We start from the raw sequence: 25,090 nt of genomic DNA on the forward strand, positions 1-25,090 counted from the left end.
CCGTCGCCGGGGCGCCCGCACAGGACTTGGAAGCCCGCTCGGACCCTTTCTTCTTCTCACCCGTTGAGCCCTTCTCCAGCCAGCTGGCGAGACGGGATCGACGGTCCCTCATGGTCCGCTCTGACAAGTTCTTGCAGAACTGGCAGTCCTTCTCTACATGAGTCTTGTCCCCATGAAGACAGTAGAGGCATCGCGAATGTTCGTCTTCCTTAAACACATTCTGCAGCCCGCATCCAGGGCAGCTGCGAAACAGCTTGGGTCCGGGAGACGAACTCGCTTCCTGGGCCATCTCGAAGTAGGCCGCCAATCTTCTGGAATCCTCCAAGAAGTTGATTCGACGAAATCTTCACCCTTGAGGGGCGTAGGAAAATCCCGTAACGGGTAGCCGTTAACGGGAGTAGAAACGGTGGAGCTTGAGGCTCGATTAACCGAGAAAATGTGAAAATTCACCTGAAAAAGCGCGAAACACGCAGTAAAAGCTCGAGAGCTAAGCACGAGGACTCCCAACACTTGAACGTGCGTTAAAAATCTGAAGATGGCTGCCAGAGGCGGGGCTTAGGTAGAGGGCAGTCATTGGCTGTGGTCAGTATGACGCAGAGATCAGTGATTGGTTACTACTACGAAAGACTCGGAAAGACTGATCAGAAACTAAACCGATACTGATTTTTTCTTTACTGAGGATTCCCAGCCTGATGACGGGGAATATTCATGAGCATGTGAATCCATGCCAGACCCCATGCTGGAGAATACTAAATTCCTGGAATGGAAATAACCAGAAGAACACTGAATATTCAGATGCCGTAATCCACAAAATACAGGAGGGGGAGACCATCTTCAGTGAAAGAGGAAGAGACCTCTGGGTTTTTAGAAGTACAACAGGTTACTTACCCCTGGTAACGGTCTTTCGATTGGATGTTCCTCCCACATATTCCTTATCTTTGATAATTATCTTCTAGCTTCAGCTGTTTCAGAAAATACATTTCTCAATGAAGGGCGCAGTGCGGTAGCATCGACGACTCGATGTCCCTCAAAGGCCTCCATCCGATGGCCGACGCCATCTGTAGTACATGAAGCACATGCAGCGCCCGTTGCCTTCAGTTCTTATTTTTCCATGTTTAGAGGAATTGCTAATGCCTCCTTAGACAATCGAAGACTCAGACAGCGTAGAGTGTAAAACATGTAAATTCTGCAGCATGGTAGGGTGGGAGGTGCAATGAGGAATACATGGGAGGAACATCCAATCTAAAGAACGTTACCAGGGTAAGTAACCTGTTCTTCGAATGGATTGTGTTGTCTCACGTATTCCTCATCTTTAATAGCCTCCCAAAGCAGTAATTGTATTGGAGGTGGGAAAATAATTTAGAACTGTATTTAGTAGTCATCATGGACATAGTGTAAGACAGCTTTCCCAAAAGCTCCCTCTTGAGTAGAAGTTTCCAGGGCATAATGTTTTACAAAGGTGTGTACGGTAGACCATCTGGCTGCCGCACAGATGTCTTTAATAGGTACTCCTCTCTAAAGAGAAGAAGAAGCAGCCATGCCCCTGGTTGAGTGAGCTCTTAGACCCTCTGGGGGATCTTTACCAGCCAGTGTATAGCATTCTTAGCCAGAATAATCCATCTGGATAGAGTCTGTTTTGTTATTGCTAACCCCAATTTATGACCTGTATATCCGACAAATAATTGGTCGAATTTGGTCTGGCAAATTTTATAGATTCGCGAGATATAAAAACTGAGAGCCCTCCTAGTGTCCAGTCTATGTAACCTCTCCTCCTCCTCCTCCTTTCCAGGAAGAGGAGGGGGATAGAAAGTTGGTCAAACTATCTTCTGGGACAAATGAAAGTCAGACTATTTTTGGCAGAAACGAAGGTCTTTAAGAATAACCTTATCCTTATGGAAGACTGTATATGGAGGTAAACAAGACAGTGTTTGCAATTCGCTCACCCTGCGGGCAGATGAAATTGCGACTATCAAAACAGATTTTAGTGTTCATAGTCTTAATGGACATGAATGCATGGGTTCAAAAGGAATGCATGTTAAGAATTTTAATACAAGGTTTAAATCCCAAACAGGGATCTGAAAGGGAGTAGGAGGAAACACATTAGTGAGTCCTTTAAGAAACTGAATAAGTAAAGGGATTTTAAAGTATGTTTCCTCTGATGAGCGCTTGAAAATTGAAAGCGCTGCCAGATAGCCCTTTATTGTTGTGATCTGGAGCCCCAGATTTGCTAAGTGAAGTAGAAAAGATAACACAGTAGGTGTATCGCACTGAAACAACCTGACTGGAGGCACTCACACATTGCCTCCTTACCATGCTTGATGATAGGCAGGAAGCTGTCTCTCACTTCCCCTTCGGAGATGTGGTCAGCTGCCATTGCTGTGCAATCCCACAGGATGAACGAAAACTTAGATACGGCACAAGTGGCATTTGCCGATTTCCAGGCCATGCTACCGGCAGTAAATACTTTCTGCGCCCAAGCATCCACCAGTTTATCATCCCTGTCTGTAGGAATGGTAGGGTAAGGTAAGCAGATTGCCTTGTAGACGTAACTGCTTGGATCACCAAACTTTCCGGAATTGGGTGCTTGGTTAGATGCTTGGGTGAGGCAGCTTTATGGTCTATATTTCTTGGGAAAGTTCTTATTAACTGCAGAAATAGAATCTTGGGTTCCCAAATGTGTGGTGACCCTTTTTTGCAAAGCAATATGGAAGGACAAAATGTGATCCCTCTGTGGACCTTGGTCTAATATGTCCGTTAAGTCATCCTGTTGAAAAGTAGGAGCAGGTCTACTCCATCCCAAATAGTCTACTACTTTGCTCATTAATTGCCTATATGAGCTATCAGGAGATTAATCTACCCCACTGGCTGATTGTAATTTCTCATACAGATCTTTGAGCCTAGGGCCAAGAGAAGCCGACCAGAGAGTGACAGGAAAGGAGGGAGCAGGTGTGCCAATGAGGAGAATCTCCGTCTTACTGGCATTATGGCAGAGATCATTGGCGGCACACCACTCCTGGATGGCGGACAGACAGTCAGAGATGATGGATGGCGAAGAGGTGGCTGAGGGTAGCCTGAAGATGAGCTTGGTGTCATCCACATAGCACTGGAAGTTTGGGCAGAGTGCGGCAATGCAGTGGGCAAGAAGAGCCAGGTATTTGCTGAACAGCCAGGGAGAGAGGTTAGACCCATGGGGAACACCAGAGGTAGAGATAGAGGAGAGGAAGGACCCAAGTTGAACCTGGGAGGGTCGATCAGAGAGGAAAGAAGTCAGCCACGCCAGGGCCTGGCCGGTGATACCCAGGTTGTCACTGAGACGGTTGAGCAGGATGGCATGGTTGACTGTGTCAAAGACGGTAGAGAGATCAAGTAAGATGAGGACACAGGGGGTGTTGGAATCAAGATTGGAGAGCAGGTCTTCACGGATGTTCAGGAGAGCAGTTTCTGTGCTTCTGGTAGCTCTGAAGCCAGACTGGTGATCATGGAGACAACCAACAGATTCAGTGTGAAGATTGAGCTGGGAGATGGCCAGCTTTTCCAAGAGTTTGCCCAGGAAAGGAGTGATGGAGATTAGGCAATTGTTGGCCGGGCAGGAAGGGTCGGCAGAGGGTTTCTTGAGAAGAGGGTGCACAAGGGAGTGCTTCAGGGGGGGAAGGGAAGACTTAATTGGCAAAAGAGTGGCTGCAGAAGTCGGCCAGAGCAGGAGCCAGGGAGTCAATGTGGGCCTTAATGGTTTTGGAAGAACAGGGACCAAGGCCTTCTGGGGTCTGGGGCCGAAATACCTTCAACTCTCTCTTCCTAAATACCTTCCTTCTCGATCTCTTCGCTCATCTGCCTCCAACTCCCTCAGGGTCAGTTGCTTCTCCAAGCAACAAGTTGGTGGCAGATCACTCTCTTCGGCAGGGGCCTCTCTCTGGAACAGCCGTCCTGCCTCCCTGAAACTCGAGGAGAACCACCTCCGGTTCCGGAAACACCTCAAAACCTTCCTCTTTGCTTCTGCTTTCTCTTCTCCCCTCCCTTGCTGAACTCCTGACTGAAATTGCACTGGTTACCTGGCCACCCTTCTGATCTCTGGCCCAGGCCCTGTCCACTGCCCACCTGCACTGCCTCCCTGGCAACCCCTGCACTTGGGGACTGTTTCTGTATCCGTTCAGTCCCCTTTCCAGCACTTCCTGCACTTGCCTGTTTTTTATTTATCTTATTTATTCCACTTCCCATGTACTGCACTTTCCCCTCTCCCTTTCCCCCCTTGCACTCTTCCTTTCCCCCCTTCCCATGCACTTGCACGATCTGAATGACATCTGGCCTAGTAAGATCGTTGTCTGTCCTCCCTTTGTTCCCCCCCTTGCCTCGTCGCGCCTTGAAACACTTGTGTATAGGCACGTTATAAATGCCATATCATATCATACCATGACCTAGCGAATTTGTAGCTGAAGAAAGGAAAGCCGTTGGAGCAGTGTGGTCACGTCAAAGGGAGAAGCCAGGGTTGAGTGGCAGTTTGAATAGTCCTCACCCCTCTTCTCTCGCTCATCACCTTGCTCCGATTTCTTAGCACTGGCGGTCCTATTCTGTGCGTGGGCAGCTTCTGAACAGAGCCCATTCGTATTGCTCAACACCCCCTGCGGTAGCTCAACACCAGCATGGCCTTGCTACCCCGTGGGCTTCAGCCCTGGCCGGCCTGGAGGCAGAAGTTATGTTGAAGGGGGCGTGGCCTGGCGCTCCGACGCTTGGGCTATGGAGGCCCTCCTGGAACACACACAGCAACTCCCCCCAACCGACTCAGCAACTATTAACCAAGAGACACAGAGGATAGGGAGGAGAAACACGGGGGATGCAGTGGTCTGCCTAGTGGACAGGAAATATGAGACACTGGTACAAAAGAGGTTACCCATGCATTACTCGGCCCAAGCAGCCGAACATATTGCTTTAATTGAAGCTTTGAAAGCAACACAAGGGTGCCGAGTGATAATCTATACAGACTCAGCATACGTCACTACTACATTCTGGGCTATCCCGGTGGAAAAGGAGGGGATTTAGAAGAGCAGATGGGGCGCCTGTAAAACATGCTGCCTTGCTAGACATGTCGATTCATGCTCTATCGTGGCCCACTCTAGTAGCAGTGGTGAAATGTGTCACCCGCACCAATAATACAGATGAAATTTCTCACAGAAACGCTGCAGCTGACACAGCAGCCAAATACGCAGCATACCACCCAATACCTGAAATTGCTGAATACTCAGAGATTGCAAATATGCAAGTGCAACTACCAGCCCCTTATACATCTCTGCCTGTAAGTGGAATAATTAGGCTGCAGAGATGGGACCCACAAGAGGAAAAGGCGCTGTGGCAAAAACGTGGGTGTGTGTGCATTCCTCTACCAATTTGATTTGGAGGCAGAGGGCTACAGGTAAGGTGGTGAAGCCCCATGAATTGGTAATGGTCGCGTTCGAGCAACTACACTTTCCCTCTCATGATATACAGGAGGACTGGTACATGCCAAACATTCAGGAGCTGTTAAATGTATGTTTCAAATTGTACAGCATGCCAAACCTATACCACCAGGCAAACATTGCAGACATTACGGGGCACATTGCCCCGCCATACTGGGCCATTCCATGAGCGTTATATGAACTTATGCTGACATGGAAGAAGGGTGCAACACATTCCGATATTTGATAGTGGTTGTGTGCCCCTTCACCAGTTGCGTTTAGGCTGGTCCATGGCCACACCCAGACGCCAATTTGCTGCCAAATTTATAGTGCAGGAAGTTTTTCCCCTGATGGAGAGTATGTGAAATATTAAGGTCAGGCAGGGGCACACACTTCTTCAATTAGTTGTTTAAGGAAATAACAGCTATATTAGGCCTTATGCATCAACTGAGTTCCATTCATCATGCTCATGCCAATGGCTTGGTTGAATTAATTAATGGCCTCTTAAAACTTTCTAAGTTATATGCTAGCCTCAAGAGGAATTGGGTCTATTGTTTGCCCTTGGCTCTTTTCAGCATGCGGACACATCTTTGCAAGGATCACCATTTGTCCCCACATGAAATTGTGATGAGAAGGCGTATGCACACGCCGGTATCTCCAGTTATGAGTGCCTCTGATGCTCACATGACTGGGTCCATCTTGAGGGATGAATTTAAACAATATTTGACTGTCTTCATGCTCTCAATGAAACTTATCTCTCAACAGATAGCACCACAGTGAACAGAAGATGACACCATCGCTGTACCGGATTCTGCGAGCTTGCCACCTTTCCAGTTGGCCGGCACCTGGTGGCCAGGAGTATTATGTGCAGAACTTTGTCCGCAGGTTGAGTGAACTAAGGTATAATAGTCCATTTACAGTCTTGTACGCTACTCCATTTGTGTTCAAAATGGAAGGGATTTTGATATTGGGTACACCTCACAGACGTCCAGCGCCCCCCCTTCATTGCACCTCCTGTGTCCGAAACAACATCATCACATTTATGATCATCTATGTTTTAACTGTAGTAAAAGTATGTATATGATCTGGCATTTGCAATGCGCCTGTACACAAGTGTTTCTAGGCACCACAAGACCAGTGAGGGAAGACAAGACAAACAATCCTAAGGCCTTGTGCCATTCGGATTGTGCAAGTTCGACAATGCAAAGTGCAGGGGGAAAATGGGAAATGCGAACAGGGCAGCAAGCTCTGAGTAAGTGCAGCCAGGGAAGCATGACTCTGGGTAAGTGCAAGGAGGCAGGGAGCTGTAGCGGTTACAGTTACAGCCCCTAAGTGCGCAGTGGAGGAGCCGGATACCCGGTGAGACTGAGGGTACCAAGCAACCCGTCGGCGCAGCGGACAGGTAAGTTACCAAGGAAACAAGAGACAGAAGGCAGAGGAGAAAAGGAGGGTCTTGAGCTGCTTCCAGAACTTCAGGTGGTCTGACCCAAGTCTGAGAGGGGCAGGGAGGCCTTTCCAGAGGGTGGCACCTGCATAGGAGAGATCTACCCCCACCCCTCCCTGGAGAAGTATCTGACCCTCAGAGTTGGAGGTAGCTGAGTGAAGGGCTCTAGAAGAAAAGTATTTCGGAAGAGAGTATTGGATGTAGCCCATCCCCAGAAAGCCTTGTGGACGATGCAGAGGGTCTTGAACTTGATTCTTGCAGCCACCAGGAGCCAGCGGAGAGATCTGAGGGCTGGAGGGATACAGTCCCTGGGCTTGAGGCCAAGGATACGTCTCGCGGTCCTTTTCTGGATTAGTTGCAGAGGGCGAAGAGTAGAGGTAGGCAGATTCAGAAAGAGGCTGTTGCAGTAGTCCAGCATGATGAGAACCAGGGTTCTGGAGACAGTGAGCTTCTGTGGGAAAGTGAGAAAAGATAGAACACCTCTGAGAAGGTGCAGCTGGAAGTGGGCCTTCTTAGCATGGTCTGTGACGTGAGGAGAGGAGTTGACAAGGAGAGAGTGGAGTCGAAGAAGACACCAAGGTGTTTTTGCCTCACAAGGCAAAGGTAGAGGGTCCAAGGAGGGCGGCCAGTGTGAGAGAGGGAGCAGGGGTCCCAATGAGAAGGATCTGTGTCTTACTGGCATTAAGGCAGAGATCGTTGAATGTGTACCAATCCTGAATCGCAGATAGACCGTCAGGAATGCGGGAGGAGAGGAGGCTGAGGGAAGCCTGAAAGAGAGCGGAGTGTCATCTGCATACCACTGAAAGTTAGAAGAGAAGGTGGAGATCAAGTGGGCCAAAGGGGCCAGATAAACATTGAAGAGCCAGGGTGAAAGGATAGAGGCCTGGGGTACACCACATGTGGAGAGACAGATGGTGGAGGGAAAAGACCCAAGTTGGACCTGGGAGGGTCGGAGCAGGATGAAGGAAGCCAGTCATGCCAGGGCCTGATCTGTGATGCCCAGGTTATCACGGAGTAGATTGATCAGGGTGACGTGATTGACCATGTCGAAGGCAGAGGAAAGGTCAAGGAGGATGAGGACAGAGGGAAAGCTGGAGTCAAGATTAGAGAGCAGATATTGACGGGTGATCAGTAGAGCAGTTTCCGTGCCTCTGGCTGCTCTAAAGCCAGACTGATGGTCATGAAGGCAACCAACAGATCCAGTGTGGAGAGTAAGCTAGGAGAAGGCTAGCTTTTCCAGGAGTTTGCCCAGGAAAGGAGTGATAGAAATCGGGTGATAGCTTAGCAGACAGGTAGGATCGGCAGAAGGCTTTTTTAGGAGGGCTGCACAAGGGAGTGCTTGAGGAGAGAGTGGAAAGATCCAGTGGTGAAAGAGTGATTCCAGAGACCGGTCAAGGCTGGAGCAATGGTGGTCATGTGGTCCTTGATGGTTCTGGAAGAGCAGGGGAGCCACTGTTTGGATGACACTTTCATAGATATGACTTGTCTAGAAACATTGTCAGGTGTTGTCGGAGAGAAGGGGGGAAAAAGTAGAGGGAGAGGTGGTCAAAGGGGGCCTGAGAGAGGAAGAGGGAGAGTAAGAGGAGAGCGAGGACAGGATGTCCTGAGTTTTAGTGGTGAAATGAGAAGCCAGAGACATGCAGAGTGCCTGAGAGGGAACAGGAAAGGTAGAGACCAGTAGGATTGGCCAGCTCCTTGCAGATTTTAAAGAGTTCAGCCGTGTTGATAGAGGCCGTAGAGACGCTGGCGTGGATATGGACCCTCTTCTTGGAGAGGACAGAGTCTGTATTGCCTTTGGAGCAGGAGGCAGGCCAGTTTGTTTAAGGATGCGCCCAAAGTCCTCCACTTCCTCTCAGCCACCATTCACTTGCTTTTCAGGGCGGCGAGGTTGGAGTCATAGCAAGAGTGCTCTTGAAGATAGGCTTCAGGCGTATTCTCATGACAGGGGCAAGGATGTCCAGAGTGTTGGAGATAGAAAGATGCAGGTTAGAGAAGGCTGTGTCAGAGTGTGAGTCAGCCACAGGAGTAGGAGGAACAGAGAAAGTAGAGGCAAAGGCGTCCAATGACACCCGCTTCAAGGGCTGAATGACCGAGAAGGAAGGTGGCAGTGCTGGGGTAGGCTTTGCCGGAGGGACAAGAAGTTTCAGGTGAGAATAGAGCAGAAAAGATCTTGCAGCCCTCAGGGAGGAGAGTTTCAAAACCCGTGACAGAGCTGGCCGTGAACCATGTCTCGGTGAGAGCGAGGACATCAAGGTCAAGGTGGCAGAGGTCCGAGGAGTGTTTTACAGGAGAACGAGAGTTGAGTGTAGCGACAAGGAGCAGGTTGCCACATTTGAAAGACCTCCGTTGTGGGTTACAGGAGTAAGGTACACCCAGCGGCAGCGCTAGAGGGGCCTGACAGTGGGCAGAGGCAGTAGCAGGCAGTGGCATAGAGGCCAGAGAGGAGGAAGAAGGAGGAGATTGTGCTGAGAGCCGTGGACCATGACGATACCATTCAGATAGACATTGATGATGGTCTTGGAGGAATGGAAGGAGGCCAAGAGGACCTCCCGCCTGGTGTCACCTTTAATGGGAGATGAGGAGGAGAAAGGAGAGAGAACAGTGACCATATGAGGGGTCCATAGGTCTAGAGAGGGAATGACAGAGGATGTTGGTGACAGTCTGTTTGGAGGAAGCACTGATGTAGGTATCAGCGATAGAGAGGCCTGGGGTGGAGACCAGGATATCCTTCTTGAACTTTCTCCTTCCAGACTTAGTGAGAGGGACAGTATAGGAGATAGAGTAGCAGTTAGAGAAGATGGGAGAAATGGAGAGCACCATAGAGGGTGCATGGAGGAGGAAAGTTAGAGGGGGAGAGAAAGAGAGCGAGAGAGGGAGGAGCACAGCACAGCACCAAGCAATGCAGGATACCCGGGGGGGGGGGGGGGTGGGGTGGTGGTCACACAGTAGAGAACACTGCACGGAGAACAAGGCAAGTGACACACAATGGTAACCACAGTGGAGTGGCAATCTAGAGAGTCAGAGAGAGCCTAATGGACACAGCAAACACAATTACCAGCAGATATCAACTGTGGACTGGAACCTAGAGTGGGAGAAACAGACTTAGGGAGCGCAACAGTTATCCAACAGGGATCAGCAGTAGGCTGGGGTCCGGGGGGACACCTAGAAAATACAACAGATAAACTGTGAGAAGCACAGCAGCATTAGGACACAGCAGGGACTCACAAAACACAAAGTACAGCTAACCGCAAGAGGGGATGGCCTATAGTTGCGCAGAGACCGAGCACATTAAACCATGGTGGTTAGTTGGAAGAATGTGCAAGGCCGGGCAGTTTAGTAGAGAGCAGTAGTGGCTGCTCCCACTGCCCGCAACTTTCTTACCTTACGGTCGCTACCCATTTGTAGCCATACAGCTGCGTTGCACAACTGTTTTCTTCTCAAACTGTCTTTCCCTTATCACAGCGTTGCTGCTCTCGCCCCTGAATGTTGAGGTGTTGTGGTTTTCCCCCCCGTTGCCTGGGTATGCTGCAACTCTTCATTCAGTGGTGACAAACCACTGGGTCCCGATGAGCTCGATGCAGTTATTTGAATGCAGGAGTTTTATTTGTAGGTTTTACTAGTGGGATTTGTTGCTAATAAGCAATACAAGTTTATTTCAGACTTATCTTTGCAAAAAAGCATTTGAATATATACGCTTAGTTGAGTATTTTGTTTAACATCTCTACCTCATCATTATGAAAGCATCTCATTGCACCCAACAAGACACCAACTTCATCGACCCTTCTTCTTTGTGGGTTAGCTGCTAAAGATGTTTGGTGCATGTTTCAATATTTGTAACACTGCCCTGTTACGCCTGTATAAGAACATTAAAAAAAAAACCGCACATATTTCAGGTTTTCACGAAAGCACAGCAGCCCCAATACAGGGGTTGGATAATGTATATATTGCTATATCTATGTTTCGGTTCTCTTCTAGCAGTTAGCAGTGTTATATGGTTGAGACATTTAAAGGTGTGTGAGCATGGGAGGAAACCTATGTGGGGAAGAGGTCATACAAACTGACCGGTGTACTGCTGATGAGGAATTAATGGATGCACAGAAAACACAAGTGACCAGCACAGTTACATGGAAGTGGTCACACAGAGTAAAGGGGAAGGTGGATGAAAGAAGGTGCTATGATGAATGTAAAGGGCTTGGATTAGATACAATGGCAGATGTGCACCATCCAGAATTCAACAATATGTGGTAAAGCCACATGCGCTCAGTGGGGAAACAGAGGGCAAACGAAAGCTGCTATGTCTGCTCCTTAATCCCGCACGTGTCGGTAGCAGCCAAAATGTTAGTACCCCAGGAAGCATCACCTTTAGAAGCTCAGTGCTTAGCCCATCGAACGCTATGTCGGGTTTGCCGTTTGTTCCAGGGGCACACAGTACGACTTAGGGTGATGGACAGAGATATGATATGTCATTTATAACGCGCCTGTACACAAGTATTTCTGTGCCCGAAGATGACGCAAAATGCGCCAAGAACGCCAAAAGACACACAGTGTAAACCTCACCCACTTCTGAAGACGTTAGGTGTACTATTCATAACAGAACGATAGTAAGAGGCGGCAGTGAGCTGCTCGGCCGAGGGACGGGTGGGGTTTAAGTAATATGGGATGTGAACAATAAATGCACAACAATATGGGACATTTATGTCACAAGCTAACCTGGATTGAAACTAGAGAAACACCTGTGAAAGTACAAGCACAAACAGAATATCAACTGTTTTCAAGGGCTCAGTAGCATTCCAGTGGGAACCAACAATAGGTGCAACAAGACACTGTACATATTCCTGACATAAACAAAGGCACAACTGCATTAATGGAAGTATATTGGGTGTGCGCCCAGCAGGTCCTCCCACCATAATGGAGGTACGCATGCTCATTGGCAACACTGCATTCAGCCATACTTGTAGTCCCTGAAGCACAACTTGTAATAGCACCAACCCCCGTTGCATCCAAATCAAGGCAGCCCCAAGCTCAGTATCCACAAACAAAGATGAAAAAGAAGTCACTGCAAAGACAGAAGAGGCAGTCTAATTATCTATCTGAAGATTCCTCCAAGCTACTGAAAGAAATACCAGACAAATATCGGCTCTTCACCAAGGTCTTCTTTGCGTATGTCCTGTTACCAGGGATCCAGGCCGCAGCAAATTAAAAATTGCTCCAGATTGTGAGGTGGGAGATGATCCAGGTGGTGAATGGCACGCAGCAAGGGTTGGATGCAATGAAAAGTGAGATGTGGGCTATCAGGCTGATGACTTCCTAAAACCTCTATGTATTGGACTATTGATGACCATGAAAGTGGGGCTATGTAAAGAAATTGGACTGTCTTGTTGCACATACTACCCCCAAACAAAGCAGAAAATGAGTCCCTGTCACACATCATAAGGGCCCTACAAAGGCTGAAGACTGGCATGGAAAGTGAAGGAGGAGCTGAAACAGACAATTGGTTCAATAGACTGTTTTCGTGGGTGCCTTTATGGCTGTTGGCACTGGTGAAGATATTGATCCCTATTGTAGTAGTCCTGCTGGTGATGTTCTGCATGTGCCAAATGTTCCTCCACTGCTGTGTGAAAGCCCTCCCAAATAGTGCACAGATGATGGTTTTAATGGGGGCAAGAAGGGCACCCTGTGGTACAGAAGATAGGCATGCTCAAACAGATGATGCTACTAAGCCCCGTTTTGTGAGGATTGGGAGACTACAGATCCCCCCCAAGGGACTGTAACCACAGCCCCACAAGACCCAGAAAATTACACCGAGCACTGGGTTGACTTATCAGGTGATGGAGGATACATATATCTTATGCGTACCCCCGAGAAATATGCCAGGAGGGTGAAAGTTTACAAGATGTGTGTAGGGTTTGGGTACCAAAGGAAGGAACATGAAGGGCTCAAGAAGAAGCAAGATTGGCAGCAGAGTTAGTTAATGTGGGATTACCAAATAGGTGAATGGTTGGATATATTTCCAAGTCCCCAGCCCCCCAAAATGATTCAGGTTGAGGAAAATATATTAGGGATATATTGTAACGTGGAAGTTGGACTGTATGGGGGTGCCCTGTAGGGGCAAGCGAATAGCACCACTTACAGTGTTGGAGGGTGAGAGAGCCAGACCAGCCCTGTGCTAATAAGCACTGAATTTCCACAATTTTAATACTGAGGCCTATGAAGGCCAGATCCCAGCATCAGCAATAGCACATCCTGGCATTCAGCATTAATACACTTTCCCAACCCCGTTCCCAACTCAGACGGCTAACGAAAAGGCTTTCACACGGAATAGATACAACTATCCCATTGTCTCACGTGGCAGGCATATGTAACTAAAAAAGAATAGCCAAGCGCGAGCAGGGCTGCACCTGTCCCTGAAGGACAATCTCCTGGGAGCCAGGGCAATGCTTCTGAGCTGCCTAAATAGCCTAATTCAGATCTAGGGCCCTGGTGCCCCCATGATACTGGTCACTTTATTTGAACTATAAGATGCCCACCATTAGAACCTGTAAATCTGTCACTGGGTGACTGATTAATGTGGTCGTGGCAGAGCCCAGGTGAAGGTTCATCGAGGTGCATAGGGTGAGGAAAACAATCTAGGTCAGTGACGGGGAGGCATGGTGGGGGCGCCTCTGGGATACAAAAAAGCGCCTCACATTTCAGAGGGCCAATATGACCTTGAAAATATCCACTGAGCTCATGTCCAATTACCAGGTGCACATCACGTGAGTTGTTTGTGGGGAGAGAAGTATTCTGAATTAGGGATTCAATCATATCTCTCAGACTCAAAAGTCAGGAGGCCAGGGACTACGTGGAAGGAGATGGACTCAAAGAAACGCTGACCAATCACTTGCTATACTATACTGAGCGTGTGGTATGTACATAGGGGCAGACCAATGAATTAGGGGAATTAAGGGAATTGGGACAGTATTCTGCTTGCATCACGTGTGACGACAACTTCCTTTAAAATGTACTGTCATGCTTTGAAGTAACCAGTGTGCTCCATGGCAGTCAGGTTTGAATGTCCCTATTGACATGTTACTTTCTTTGTGAAATAAAACCTTGTTATCCTTCCAAGAGGTGCACCAAGCCTTTTTCCTTAGTGGGTTGCCTTTGCCGGTTGTCTGTCCTACACCTGCTTCAGCACCTGAAGCCCCTTCATATATTTAAAAGTGCTGCTCAGGTGCTTTCTGCCATGACAACTAGACCGCTCGTGATACTTCAACACTGAACTCGGAGTGTTCAGATTTACAGGAGGTTGTTAAAGGAGTTGGTGGTTTACCTTTGGGTTTTACACTTTGATATAAGGCAGAATCATAACAATGAGAAGTTGGGAGATGAACCACCAATGCACCACTTTCATGCTGGTTAAAAGAGTTTATGTTCTCTGGGAGAGGGAACCTTACATTGACAGCATGCCATTAGATATTTAGGTATTAGGGAAATCTTATCCTCAGAAGAGGATGAATCCTCCGTCTCTCCTAACAGAGTCACCACTTCCCCCGGACAGCCATCTCCTCCCATGTGATGCTCCTTCACGTTACCACCCGCAGGGTTAGAATCAGGCAGGGACTGCATTCAGCTGCCCACTGTAAGGAAGGCATGGTATCAGCAGTAAGACAGACTCAAGTGACCACAGTTCAAGGCTGTTTATTGAACTTTCACAAGGGTCAGATAAACACCTATCTAAACCTAAATCTACAGATGGGAGCAAGCTACGACCATCAAATAATAATTAAATCCTAGTGGAGTCTTGTCAATATAAAATTGGTCTATACTATAAAACCTATTGCTAATCCTTACCACTAATTTACAAAATAAGGTGGGGTGATGTTCATGAAAAAGAAAAGTGTTCAAAAAATGATCAGTCAGGATGTTTGGGCCGCTGGCCTCCCTTCCCCACGTTTACAGCACAGGACAAGGCGTTTCACTCAAGTAAAGCACACACGCTGGCTTCGCGGCATGAGGATACAGTTTTATTTTCACAGTTCAAGACCTCCTGTGTCCAAGTTTCTTTGCTTCTTGCAAGTCTTTTCTGTCAGAGTGCCTGGTGTTTCTATCAATATTTCAATTTGGGTATTTGCCCTGGATCTCCCTCAGCCGGGCTCAGATCCCTTTCAATCTATGTTCAGATAATCCTTTCTCGGGTGACTCACAGTTCACCCAGGCTCCCCCCCCTCAGCCAGGCTCAGATCCCTTTCTTTCAGTCAATGAATCTCCCTCAGATGGACTCAGACCAATTGGGATGTACTTTAAACTATCAAAGACTTTCAAATGTGCACAGGATTTAGCAAGACCTGTTGCATGACCACTTCGATCTCAGTATTCCTTTTTCTCACACTCAGCATCAGTTGGATACCTAACAGAGACCTTCGATTGAGCGCCAACGTGGTGCCGGATCACTCTGTGTATGGTGTCCAGTGTTGCCTGCCAAAGTTCAATCACAAAGTTCGATTACTTCTTTGGTACCAATTATATCTGTGTCACTCTTTGCAAACGCTTCACTGTAATATTAGCAAGTAAGCATTGACCCGGTCTTGTAAACGAAGCAGACCAAAGTGCATAACAGCCCAGAAAACCCTCAGGGCCTTGAATAGAACAAGACCAAAAAACCCTCAGGGGGCAGAGAAAATCCTGTTGCTGAAGGATCTGGAAGAAGAAGACTTCAGTGTTGGCAAGGTTGTATTCCGACGTAAGTATCGATGCGACTTTAGATATACAGAGCCGGATCACTAGGAACAGAGCGGGGGATTCAGGATGTCGAGAGGGAAGCTAAGAGAGATACGTGGATGAATACAGGGCAGAAAACAGGAGAAAAATCAACAGAGAAATGAGAGGGGAAAGGCGGTAGAATTCTGGAGAAGTTAGACTCCAAATTGGAGAGAGATACCATGGGCAAGCGGAGCGGCACAGGTTCCGGTTCCAAGAGGGAGGAAGGAAACAAAGAGAATGGCGCATATCAATGCTTCAAGCAGAATAGAAGCGACGCATCCGCTTACCGTCTCCAGGTTCCTTATGAGCCGGAGCTACGTGGTCCCATTGCTGCTACCGGCGTCTGTGGAGCGCCATCTTGGGAAACAACTAGACCGTTCTGTGTAGTTCCAAAGGTGCAGATCGTCGCCAAGTTGGGAGAAGTAACCTGCAGCTCGAATTCTGCTGTTTCCATTTGTACCATAATGACCATCTCTGATACGGTTGTGTCCTGTCCTGATGGTACGACGTCCTTTCATCACAGGATGTTTTTTCGCAGGGTTTTTTGCCGCAAATTGTTTTCGAAAAAACCCATCAAATCTTTTAGGGGGGGGGGGTTAGTAAATTATATATATGGGGTGTGGGTGTTTGTGAATAAATACAAACTAAAGGAAATGGTGGGGGGGAGGGAGGAGCCCCCCCAAAAATAATATACATTTTTTAATTTTTTTTTTTCACAAAATAAATCATGGTAAAAAACCCCACGAAAAAACATCCCATGATGAAATGTCATGGAACAGTCCTGACACTCGCATACTGTTCTCTTTGTACAATGTTTCCCCTTGCAACCTTGGTTCAAAACACAAGCTGGTTTGGCATCAGTCTCTCCGATTCTACAGCCAAGGACAGTACCACAGCGGCAATCGCTCCTCCCCACTTTGGTTATCGATGCGGGAGAGCCCCGGTTACTTCCGAAACATTGTGCAGGTTTGATCAGCCTTAGTTACTGGTCTTCGGTTTCTTACTTTCCAAGGCTCACAAAAGACTGGTTTGTCTGATTCGAAACATCCCTTATTGCTGTTCATGATTGGTTCATGCCAACTCACAATAAGCAGTCTGCCATTGATTTTCTACATGGCTTGACACCAGCTCCTCCCTCTTGATCACCTACCCGGTCCAAGCGTTGCTTCTACAAAGGTTTGTAGTGGGAGATCAATGCAGGTCCTCAGTATGTCAAACCACTGTTGTATGCTTGCACACGTGAGGTGGTGAGACACAGGGCGTGTCTGTTCTCCTATGGGTCCTGTTGTCTCTGCATGGTTCTTTGGATGCAAAGCAAATTCCAAGTAGGCTCTGTGCCTGCATTGCAACTTGAACAGTCCTAAGTCCTAAGTATGGATTCAATCAGGAGGGCATAACGTCACCTGTCATTAGTTAGGAATGAGGGTTTGGGTCACACTATATGTGTTCACCTGTAGACATGATGAGCTCTGGGATGGCATGGGAGGTTCAGGACATTGCAGGTTCGAGATGGGCTGGGGAATCTGGGGTACACAAAGTTTAAGGGGGCAATGGATGAGTTAACAGGGAAATGCCCCTACTCTTTATACTTGGCAACAAATAGCCAGACACACGATCGGTGCAGTTAGTGGTTTAGTGTACAAACATCCTCTGGGTTGTGCATAACTTTAATGGCCAAAGGATTGTGTGTAATCCACATGCACTGAAGTCTTGATTAAAAAGAACACACAAAATTCTATGTGATGAAGGGTTAGATGTGGATGGGAGGAAGGGACAGTCAGAAATTCACCATGTCCTTTTCTGTCTTTCTCCACAGCCTTGATATTACTGCTGTTTACATCTACAGCAGTTTACCTTTCTTTTCTTTTTACCAACATTTCTGCCCTCAGCCACATTGGCTTTTACCAAAAAACAGGTGCTTGGCTTGCCCTGTGTTTTTGGGTAAACAGATATTTTAGGCTGTAACCGAATCATACCACAGTTGTGTTTTGCCCCATTTTTTGTGTTGCCGAGTCTGGGGTACAGTCTGGCTCAGCCTCAGGGCCTTATATCACTGAGTGAATGGTCATACTCATACCGCCCTCCCTTCCCCAGCCTTATTTGCTAACCCCAAACATGGGGTTTGGGTCGACTAGCCCTTGCCGCAAAAAGAGTTGGAGAACAACACTTTCTGCACGAAACTACTCTGAAAACATTATCATTACTACATTTTTAAATACCAACAAACGAGGGCAGGTTTGTGGCATGTGACTCACGAACAAGCATTAATATCATTCACACTTGCGACTAAGTAGCCAACCTCACATGGACATCGGAATGACATCCCCAAAATCCATGAAGCCAGCTATAAGCCTTTAAGCATTATTTTGAATCCATATCAACCTACCTATTTTGGTAGACCCCTCAACTGGAATTCTCAGCACCTGACCTTTTGTGTACAAGAGACAACTGGCACCACCTGTGGGGGCAGCCTGCAGGCATAGGACACAGACAGGGGGAGAAGCAGCTGTAGCACATCCACTATGGGGAAGATTCCAGAAAGAGATTCAAGACTGTGGTTGGCCAATGACGATTTCTTCCAAAGAGTTGGAACAAACAACCCTTACTGTCTCGGAGGATGTCAAGACAGTCTCTGGGATTTCTCCAGCCATTCAAGTCGAGCCATTCAACTGCAGTTCTATATAAGGGCCATTTCCCAAGACAGCAGAGAAAGGGAATTCGAGAGTGGAAAGCAAGTAAATAACAATGTGTACATTGGGAGGTAGCAAGCAAGGTACAGGGATTGGAGAGGACAGAGGCAGAGCGTAATTGAGGCAGCACAGAAAAGGGGCTGAAGGAAGGAGGAAAGGAGCAAAGAGGGGGCAAGTGCTAAGGAGTGTTTAGGGAGAATAGCAAGTGGAAGGAGGAGGAAGAAAAGAGTGTTAAGGGGGAGGTTGTGAGGGTCATTAAGGATAAGGTTGAGAGGAGCACTAGGAGAAGTGAGCAGAAAACTGTGGGTGAGATTGGAGAGATCATCAGCAGAGAGAAGGCGAAAGGTCTTAAAGAGGAAGTGGAAGAAAGTAATGAGGACGCTGGTGGGGAGAGTGTTTAGGGGATGGAGAGGAGGAACAGCCATAGTGAGAATGGAAGGGGTGGCGTTAAGGGGCTACTAAGTGAAGTTGTGGAAGAGCGTACAGCAAATCATAACCTATGTGGAGAGTAAGTAAAGGTGGGATGGCAGTACAAGCATGTGACGAGGCATAGAAAAGGCTCAGAACAAAGAGAAAGAAAAACAAGTTGGAGAGAATAGGAGATACAGAGGAGCTTCCCTTAGGCACAAGACTGTCAAGGAAGTAGATGAGAATGGGGTTTTGGGACCGGAGCCATGAACCTGAGAGAAGGAGGAGGCAAGAGTAAACAAGATAAACCTGTTAAGATTTCCTACCTCTTGGTAGTCACTCAGGGAAGTTTGTTCATCATCACCCACTCACCGAAGAGACCATTGTCTAGGCCTACTAGGAAAGTGCAAAAGTGGCCAAAGAGACCCAGGTGGTGGATCTCCATGAGACAAGGATAAGAAGCAGAGGATTTGAGACCGCAACACAATACAAGGAAACAAGAAAGAAATGCAGGCATAGTCAATGCCCCAAGACCGAGTGACAAAATATATCCAGGGAAAGGTCCCCGAATTGAGGATTACGAAACCCAGAGAATGTCGAAGAGCCCATAGACATATTTGAGCAAGGAAACCTTATTGGTTTAAGACAGCCCGTTGTTGTGTTGCATTTTAATGAGTTTAGCCCATCCTGAAATTATATTTAATAAACCTGTGTTCACACACCTTGGCCTCATATTGATCAACTCGTATTTCCGACAACCTATGCATTGAAATTAGCTATGCCCAGTGACAATGTTTGTTCAAAAACATTTTTATTCACAATATCTTCCTATGGTATTGTACCAGCTTGAGGAGTTTTTTTAAAAATCAATCAGTATCCACTGAAACTTTCTCCAGGCATTCCAGAAATTCTAAGGCCTGATGAACTCCAGTTGACAAAAACCTACTGGATTACGAAAGGTATTCCATTCCAACAACATTGTGGAATTAAAAGAATATTAGCAGGACATGCCACATCTTGGTTTGTAATCATTTGGTTCATATGTACCCTATTCCAGCCTTGTATTTCAGTCGTGTAAATTGGCCTACAGGTAAGGCATTTCTGCTGTGGGAGCCAGGGACATTTCGTGCACAACAGGATTCAGGCAGTCCTTTCTTTCTCTCTATTCCAATATATCCCATGCAGTTAACAACACGTAACAAGCACTAGTGGACAACAATAACCAACATGAGGAAAATGTACACATTCAAGGCTTACCTCTTCATAATCTTTTATATCACAATAGATGTCAGTATTTGGAATCCGGCCAAGAATGCTGTACTGGGGACTATAAAAAATGAACAGTGGTTAAAGTTAGTAACAGCAGAGAATTCCAGCTCAGCTGCGGTCTATCTGTTCGAGATCGATATGTATGTCAAATATTCTGTTTTTCTAGAATACATTTTTATTTTACTCATAATAGCAGGTTTTTGACAAAAACCACCATAGAATGCATGATGGTAGCAATCCAATTTCTGGACGTGTTACAAATGGAAGACGGTGGAGGGAGGAACGGGTAAGATTAACTACTGGGAATAGAACAACATACAGAAGCATACATGGAGGAGGTGCGCTTTACATGTTAAATAACTGACTTTGGAAGCAGGAGGTATAATCTTATACAATCCTATCCTATATAGGCAATATGTTTCAGCTGCTATGCATGTTAATACAATGTACATTGGTAGAGAATTTACTCACTGTAATGTTTAGGTTTTATTGATTTAAAGAGCATGCACTGCTAACTTAATTGCCCCGCTGCTTCTACACAATGCTCCTACCCTTGCTACTCTCTTCTGACAGGGAAACACATTTTCTGAGCAGAAGCCCAAACACATATGGGCACAGCAGAGGAAGACACAGGAACCATAGGACGTTGACATCATTAGAGAAGATGATGAAGAATATCAGGGAGAAATGTGTATGAACCCAATGCAAATGATTCACATGATGAAGCATCCATATACGTTTCCATGTTACACAAAGACATAGACCAGCAGGGCAGAAAGGACAAAAGATAACCTTCCCACAAGCATTAGAATAGTTAAACATGAAGATGAAAAACAGAAAGAAACACAGAAAAGACAGGGACGCACAGAGTATACCCGCTTCATTTAAAATCCCATGCATTCAAAAGCCTGTAGAACCTTTCTGCATAGATATTGAGCCATACTTCCTAAAAGAGGAAGAACGGATCCAAGATGAGAAAGAGTGTGTGGGATAGTGACAGCACTGATCCCTCGAGGATAGAGAACCACCTTTGCCGAGAGAAGATCAGGCACAATATCATGCTGTGATGTAGAGGACGGCCGGTAGGTTGAGGCTCAACTTCCCAGTAGATGAGGCCGACCATGATTTTGTGATAGAAATATTACATGAACAAAATAAAAATCGCCCAATACACACCTTGCCCCTTTAACTTTGTTCAACATGCCACTGCACGCCTCATAACGGGAACTACAAAATGTGACCACATCACCTCCATCCTAAAATAATCAACCAGACTACTCATCTCAGCCAGGACACTGTCCAAAAATGCCTACATCACATATGAGGCAACTACTGGCTGAACACCAGCCTACCTAGCCCCCAAACCATACAAGCACTATTGGAGCATGCTCTTCTAGGTATACAATGGGATAACCAATATATGATAGGGCATTTATAACGCGCTCATACACTAGTGTTTCTAGGCACGACAAGGGGGGAAACAGAGGGAGGACAATACAACCATCTTATTGGCCTTGTGTCATTCAGATCGCACAAGTACAGAGAAGGGATGGGGAGAAGTGCCAACAAACAAGCTATTATAACATGTAACCTCCTCTTAACCTGACCTCTTAACTCCAGATTACTCTTATAGAATTATGTTGCTTTATAGCTAGGTTTTCACTTTATAATCCCACATGCAAGTAATACAAAAACACAAAATATTTCCAGCTAAGGATCACATCAGGAAGCCATAGGTGCAAGCCATACAGACTCCTACAACCGTGAGGCATATTAATACACACAGAGAAGAAAGATGTCCCATGTCCTTTAGATGCCATGCTGATATGAAGACACAATAAAGTGTACTCACTAGGATTGCGTGAAAGCTGCGAGACCCCATGTGTATGTCAGAGGCACCAACAGACAGGGAAAGCAAGTGCATACATGCCTATGGCAGGAACATTATTCCTACAGCAGCATTCAAAATACGCATCGCCAGTTTGAAGGCCCGTCTTCCATGACATGATAGATCGAAATGGGATGAATTAGAACCCATTCTTTTGTATAAAATACCCTAAGACCAATTCTGACAACAGAGACAGCTGCCAAACAGCCAGCTACTGTAAAAACGTCATAAGTCATAGGTAGGCAGGTTTAATAGCAGACATTCAGGCCAGGAACATTAACATGCTGCATGCTGGAGAAAATCTTATTTAGATCCGAGCTAGTTGAAACCTTGGAGTAGACTATTAGGTCCCTAGCAGCTATTGCAACAAGGCCTTTTACTAAAAGAGGCGGTCCAAAAAACACAGACCATACAGGCTTCCGGTTACGAACAGCCTTTTCATGGCATCCTAACAGCACTACACACAAAACTATCAACAGGGCTAACACGAATATCACCCCCATCGAGCCAGGGGGAGAAGCTGAGGCAACGGAGGCCACTCAAGGCGGGCACACACTGCAAAACAGACTGACGCTTCAACATTACTATCTACGCTAGACCAATAGAGGGAAGAATAACCAACCATGGCCCAGATGGGGGGAAATTACGAAAGACGCGTGGGTACTTCCAGCAGTGCATAACTACTACTGTACAGAATTCCTTTAAAAACCAAAAAACACAATGGAAAAAATGTACAGGCCAAAATTAGAACCTCTGCCACTATTAGTAAAGGGAAAGACATTTCTAGAAAAGGGGGCAATAGAGGACAGAGCCCCACAAGGAAAGGAACAAGGCTATATATTAAATATAAGATGGAACACTGAAACTGATACATGATCTGAGACAGCTAAGAATACATGAAAAAAAACATTTTGTATAACAACCTTGCAGGAAGCATCTCCCTCCTCTACTTTTACAATGAGATCACATGACCACCCTGGATATGAACAATTGCTATTTTCATATTTTAAACTGCCCAAGACACTGCCAGTATCTGAGATTCAAGATGGGCGCCACATATTATCAGTTCAAGTGTTACGCTACAGAATAACATCAGCTCCAAGGGTGTTTGCAAAGGGCTTGGTGGTAGTGGCAGCAGTTTTACACAGACAACAGTCCATAGACGAGATGCTCTTTACATTTTTCCCATCTTGCAATCATTGGTTCCTGCAGAATGATAAGGAAAGTTGCTGCAATCATGGTCTTCCAAAGGATCATGAGGAGAGCAGGTTTCAGGCTCACATCATATTTAAGCCAAAGTCCACTCCACAAACCTATTCTCCAGTCTTTGTTCTCACCCGGACTATTTCTCATCTTCCCTTCAGGGCCCGGTTACCATGTCCCTACTCCAATTACATCTCCTGTTCCCTCTATGACAATGACTTCTCCCTGTGTTTCTCCTCACAATCTCAAAGATGTGCAACACCCCCAATGCCCTCCTCCTCATCCCCTCACCTCTACTACTTTATGCTACCGTGGCTTCTTCTCTACTACTGAGTTGGCTCCCATTTTCTGAACATCCAACACATTCCTGTGTCAACCTCAATCCATTTGCTCCACAAACTGTCAAAGACCTTACATCCATAACATGCAAGAATCTCTCCTCCCGCTTTAACCTCTCCTCAACTGGGATCTTAATACCTTGCGGATCAAATAGTGACCATTCTACCTAGCCCAAAAAAACCATGGTTAAGCCAAGCAGCTTGGCAAACTATCAGTTTGCCTCTCCCCTCTCCAACTATTCCCAAATCCTGGAGTATGTGTATTTATTTATTTATTGTGTATGTTAGGCGCGTATACAAGTAAATTGTGTTTCAAAGCGCACAAGAGGAGAACCAGTTTGCAAGAGGATAACCAGATACTTGGATATTAAAGGCCTCTGTTACCCACTCCTAACTGGATTCCACAGGCATCACTCCACAGAAACAACAATTACCCATGCCGCCAGCTTTTTTCAATACTGCTCATCACCTCAAACTGTCATCTCTTCCCCAGCCTATGACTAATGAACATCTAATCTTACTTCTCGCCCTCTCCAGTCTTAGAATCTAGGACACCACACCTGCCTCAATGTCTCCTATCTCTTTGGTCAATCACTTTCCATTCAGCTGTAGTATGAAGACCTTCACTTTCGGCCCTCTCCCAGTGGGAGTACCTAAGGGGCTGCCATTGGCCAGCTATACTTTCCCCCCTCTAAATGGCCCCCTAGGCAAGCTCACCTCCTCCTCTGGATTTTCATTCCATCTCTTTTCAGGTGATGAGCAGATTTTCCCCCTGGATCGCCCTTCGGTCTTGAAGTAGTTCAGCATAGCAGTCAGGTTATATCCCTCTCTATTCAGATTGCCCCACACCTCTTACTCCCACCCATTACCTTTGCTCCCGACTTCCTCACCCCCTGTCCCAAGTCCCGCAACATTGGGGCCCTGCTTGGCAAGAACCCTAAAGTCCATCAGTTTATTACCTCTATAACAGCTAACCACAATCTGTCAAAAATCTGAAAAATCTACCCCTTCTTACCTACCACTACGCACAAACCCCCATCTCCACCTTAGTCCTTAATTGCCATAAATACTATTGTGTCCTACACTTGGGTCCCCCTCTGTATTCCTCTTTCCCACCTTCAATAAAGTTATCAACTTCGCTACCTCTTCATCTATCTCTCCCCACCGCCTACATGCGGACTAGCATTCTATGCAACACTGACCCAAACATCAACCCCTCTTAAATTCCATCTACTAGTCTTTAAATTACTTTGTGGGTTACCTCCCTCATGATAATCCCTTATTTCTACCCACTGCTGCACCGTCCACCTTAATCTATGCATACCACACCCACCACGCACATCCTCTTGCTTTGATTGTTTACTCCCACCGACCAGCGAAAACAAACCTACACTCATAACTCGCTAACAACCCCAACATCCTTGAATTCAAGTCCATGGTCAAGCTCCATCACCTCTCCTTGAAAGGGGCTACTATACTAGCCTAGTAACTTCCTGGGTACTGTGACTATGTAGAGAAATGTGAACAGACAGACACAGTAATTGTGGGATCTGAATTTTTATTGTAATCAACAGTTATATTACGGTTAAAAAAGGGCTTCACAAACTATATGGAATGATCTACAAAGAAAAAGGATTAATGTCTTAAAACAGTGTTAAGGAGAGGAAAACACAAAGTGTGGT

General features: G+C 46.5%; 1 protein-coding gene across 1 annotated transcript in view; it reads right to left on the reverse strand.

The window, feature by feature from the left end:
* Positions 1-25,090, reverse strand: part of SLC26A5 (solute carrier family 26 member 5) — a 676,177-nt gene that overhangs the window by 52,249 nt on the left and 598,838 nt on the right. Inside the window, exon 14 of the mRNA XM_069628070.1 lies at positions 19,968-20,037. Within this exon, the coding sequence (XP_069484171.1) occupies positions 19,968-20,037 (70 nt within the window). The remainder of the gene's footprint in view (positions 1-19,967; positions 20,038-25,090) is intronic.

The sequence above is a fragment of the Ambystoma mexicanum genome, chromosome 12, assembly GCF_040938575.1.
Source record: "Ambystoma mexicanum isolate Mex_15411 chromosome 12, UKY_AmexF1_1, whole genome shotgun sequence".
Taxonomy (NCBI): Eukaryota; Metazoa; Chordata; class Amphibia; order Caudata; family Ambystomatidae; genus Ambystoma; species Ambystoma mexicanum.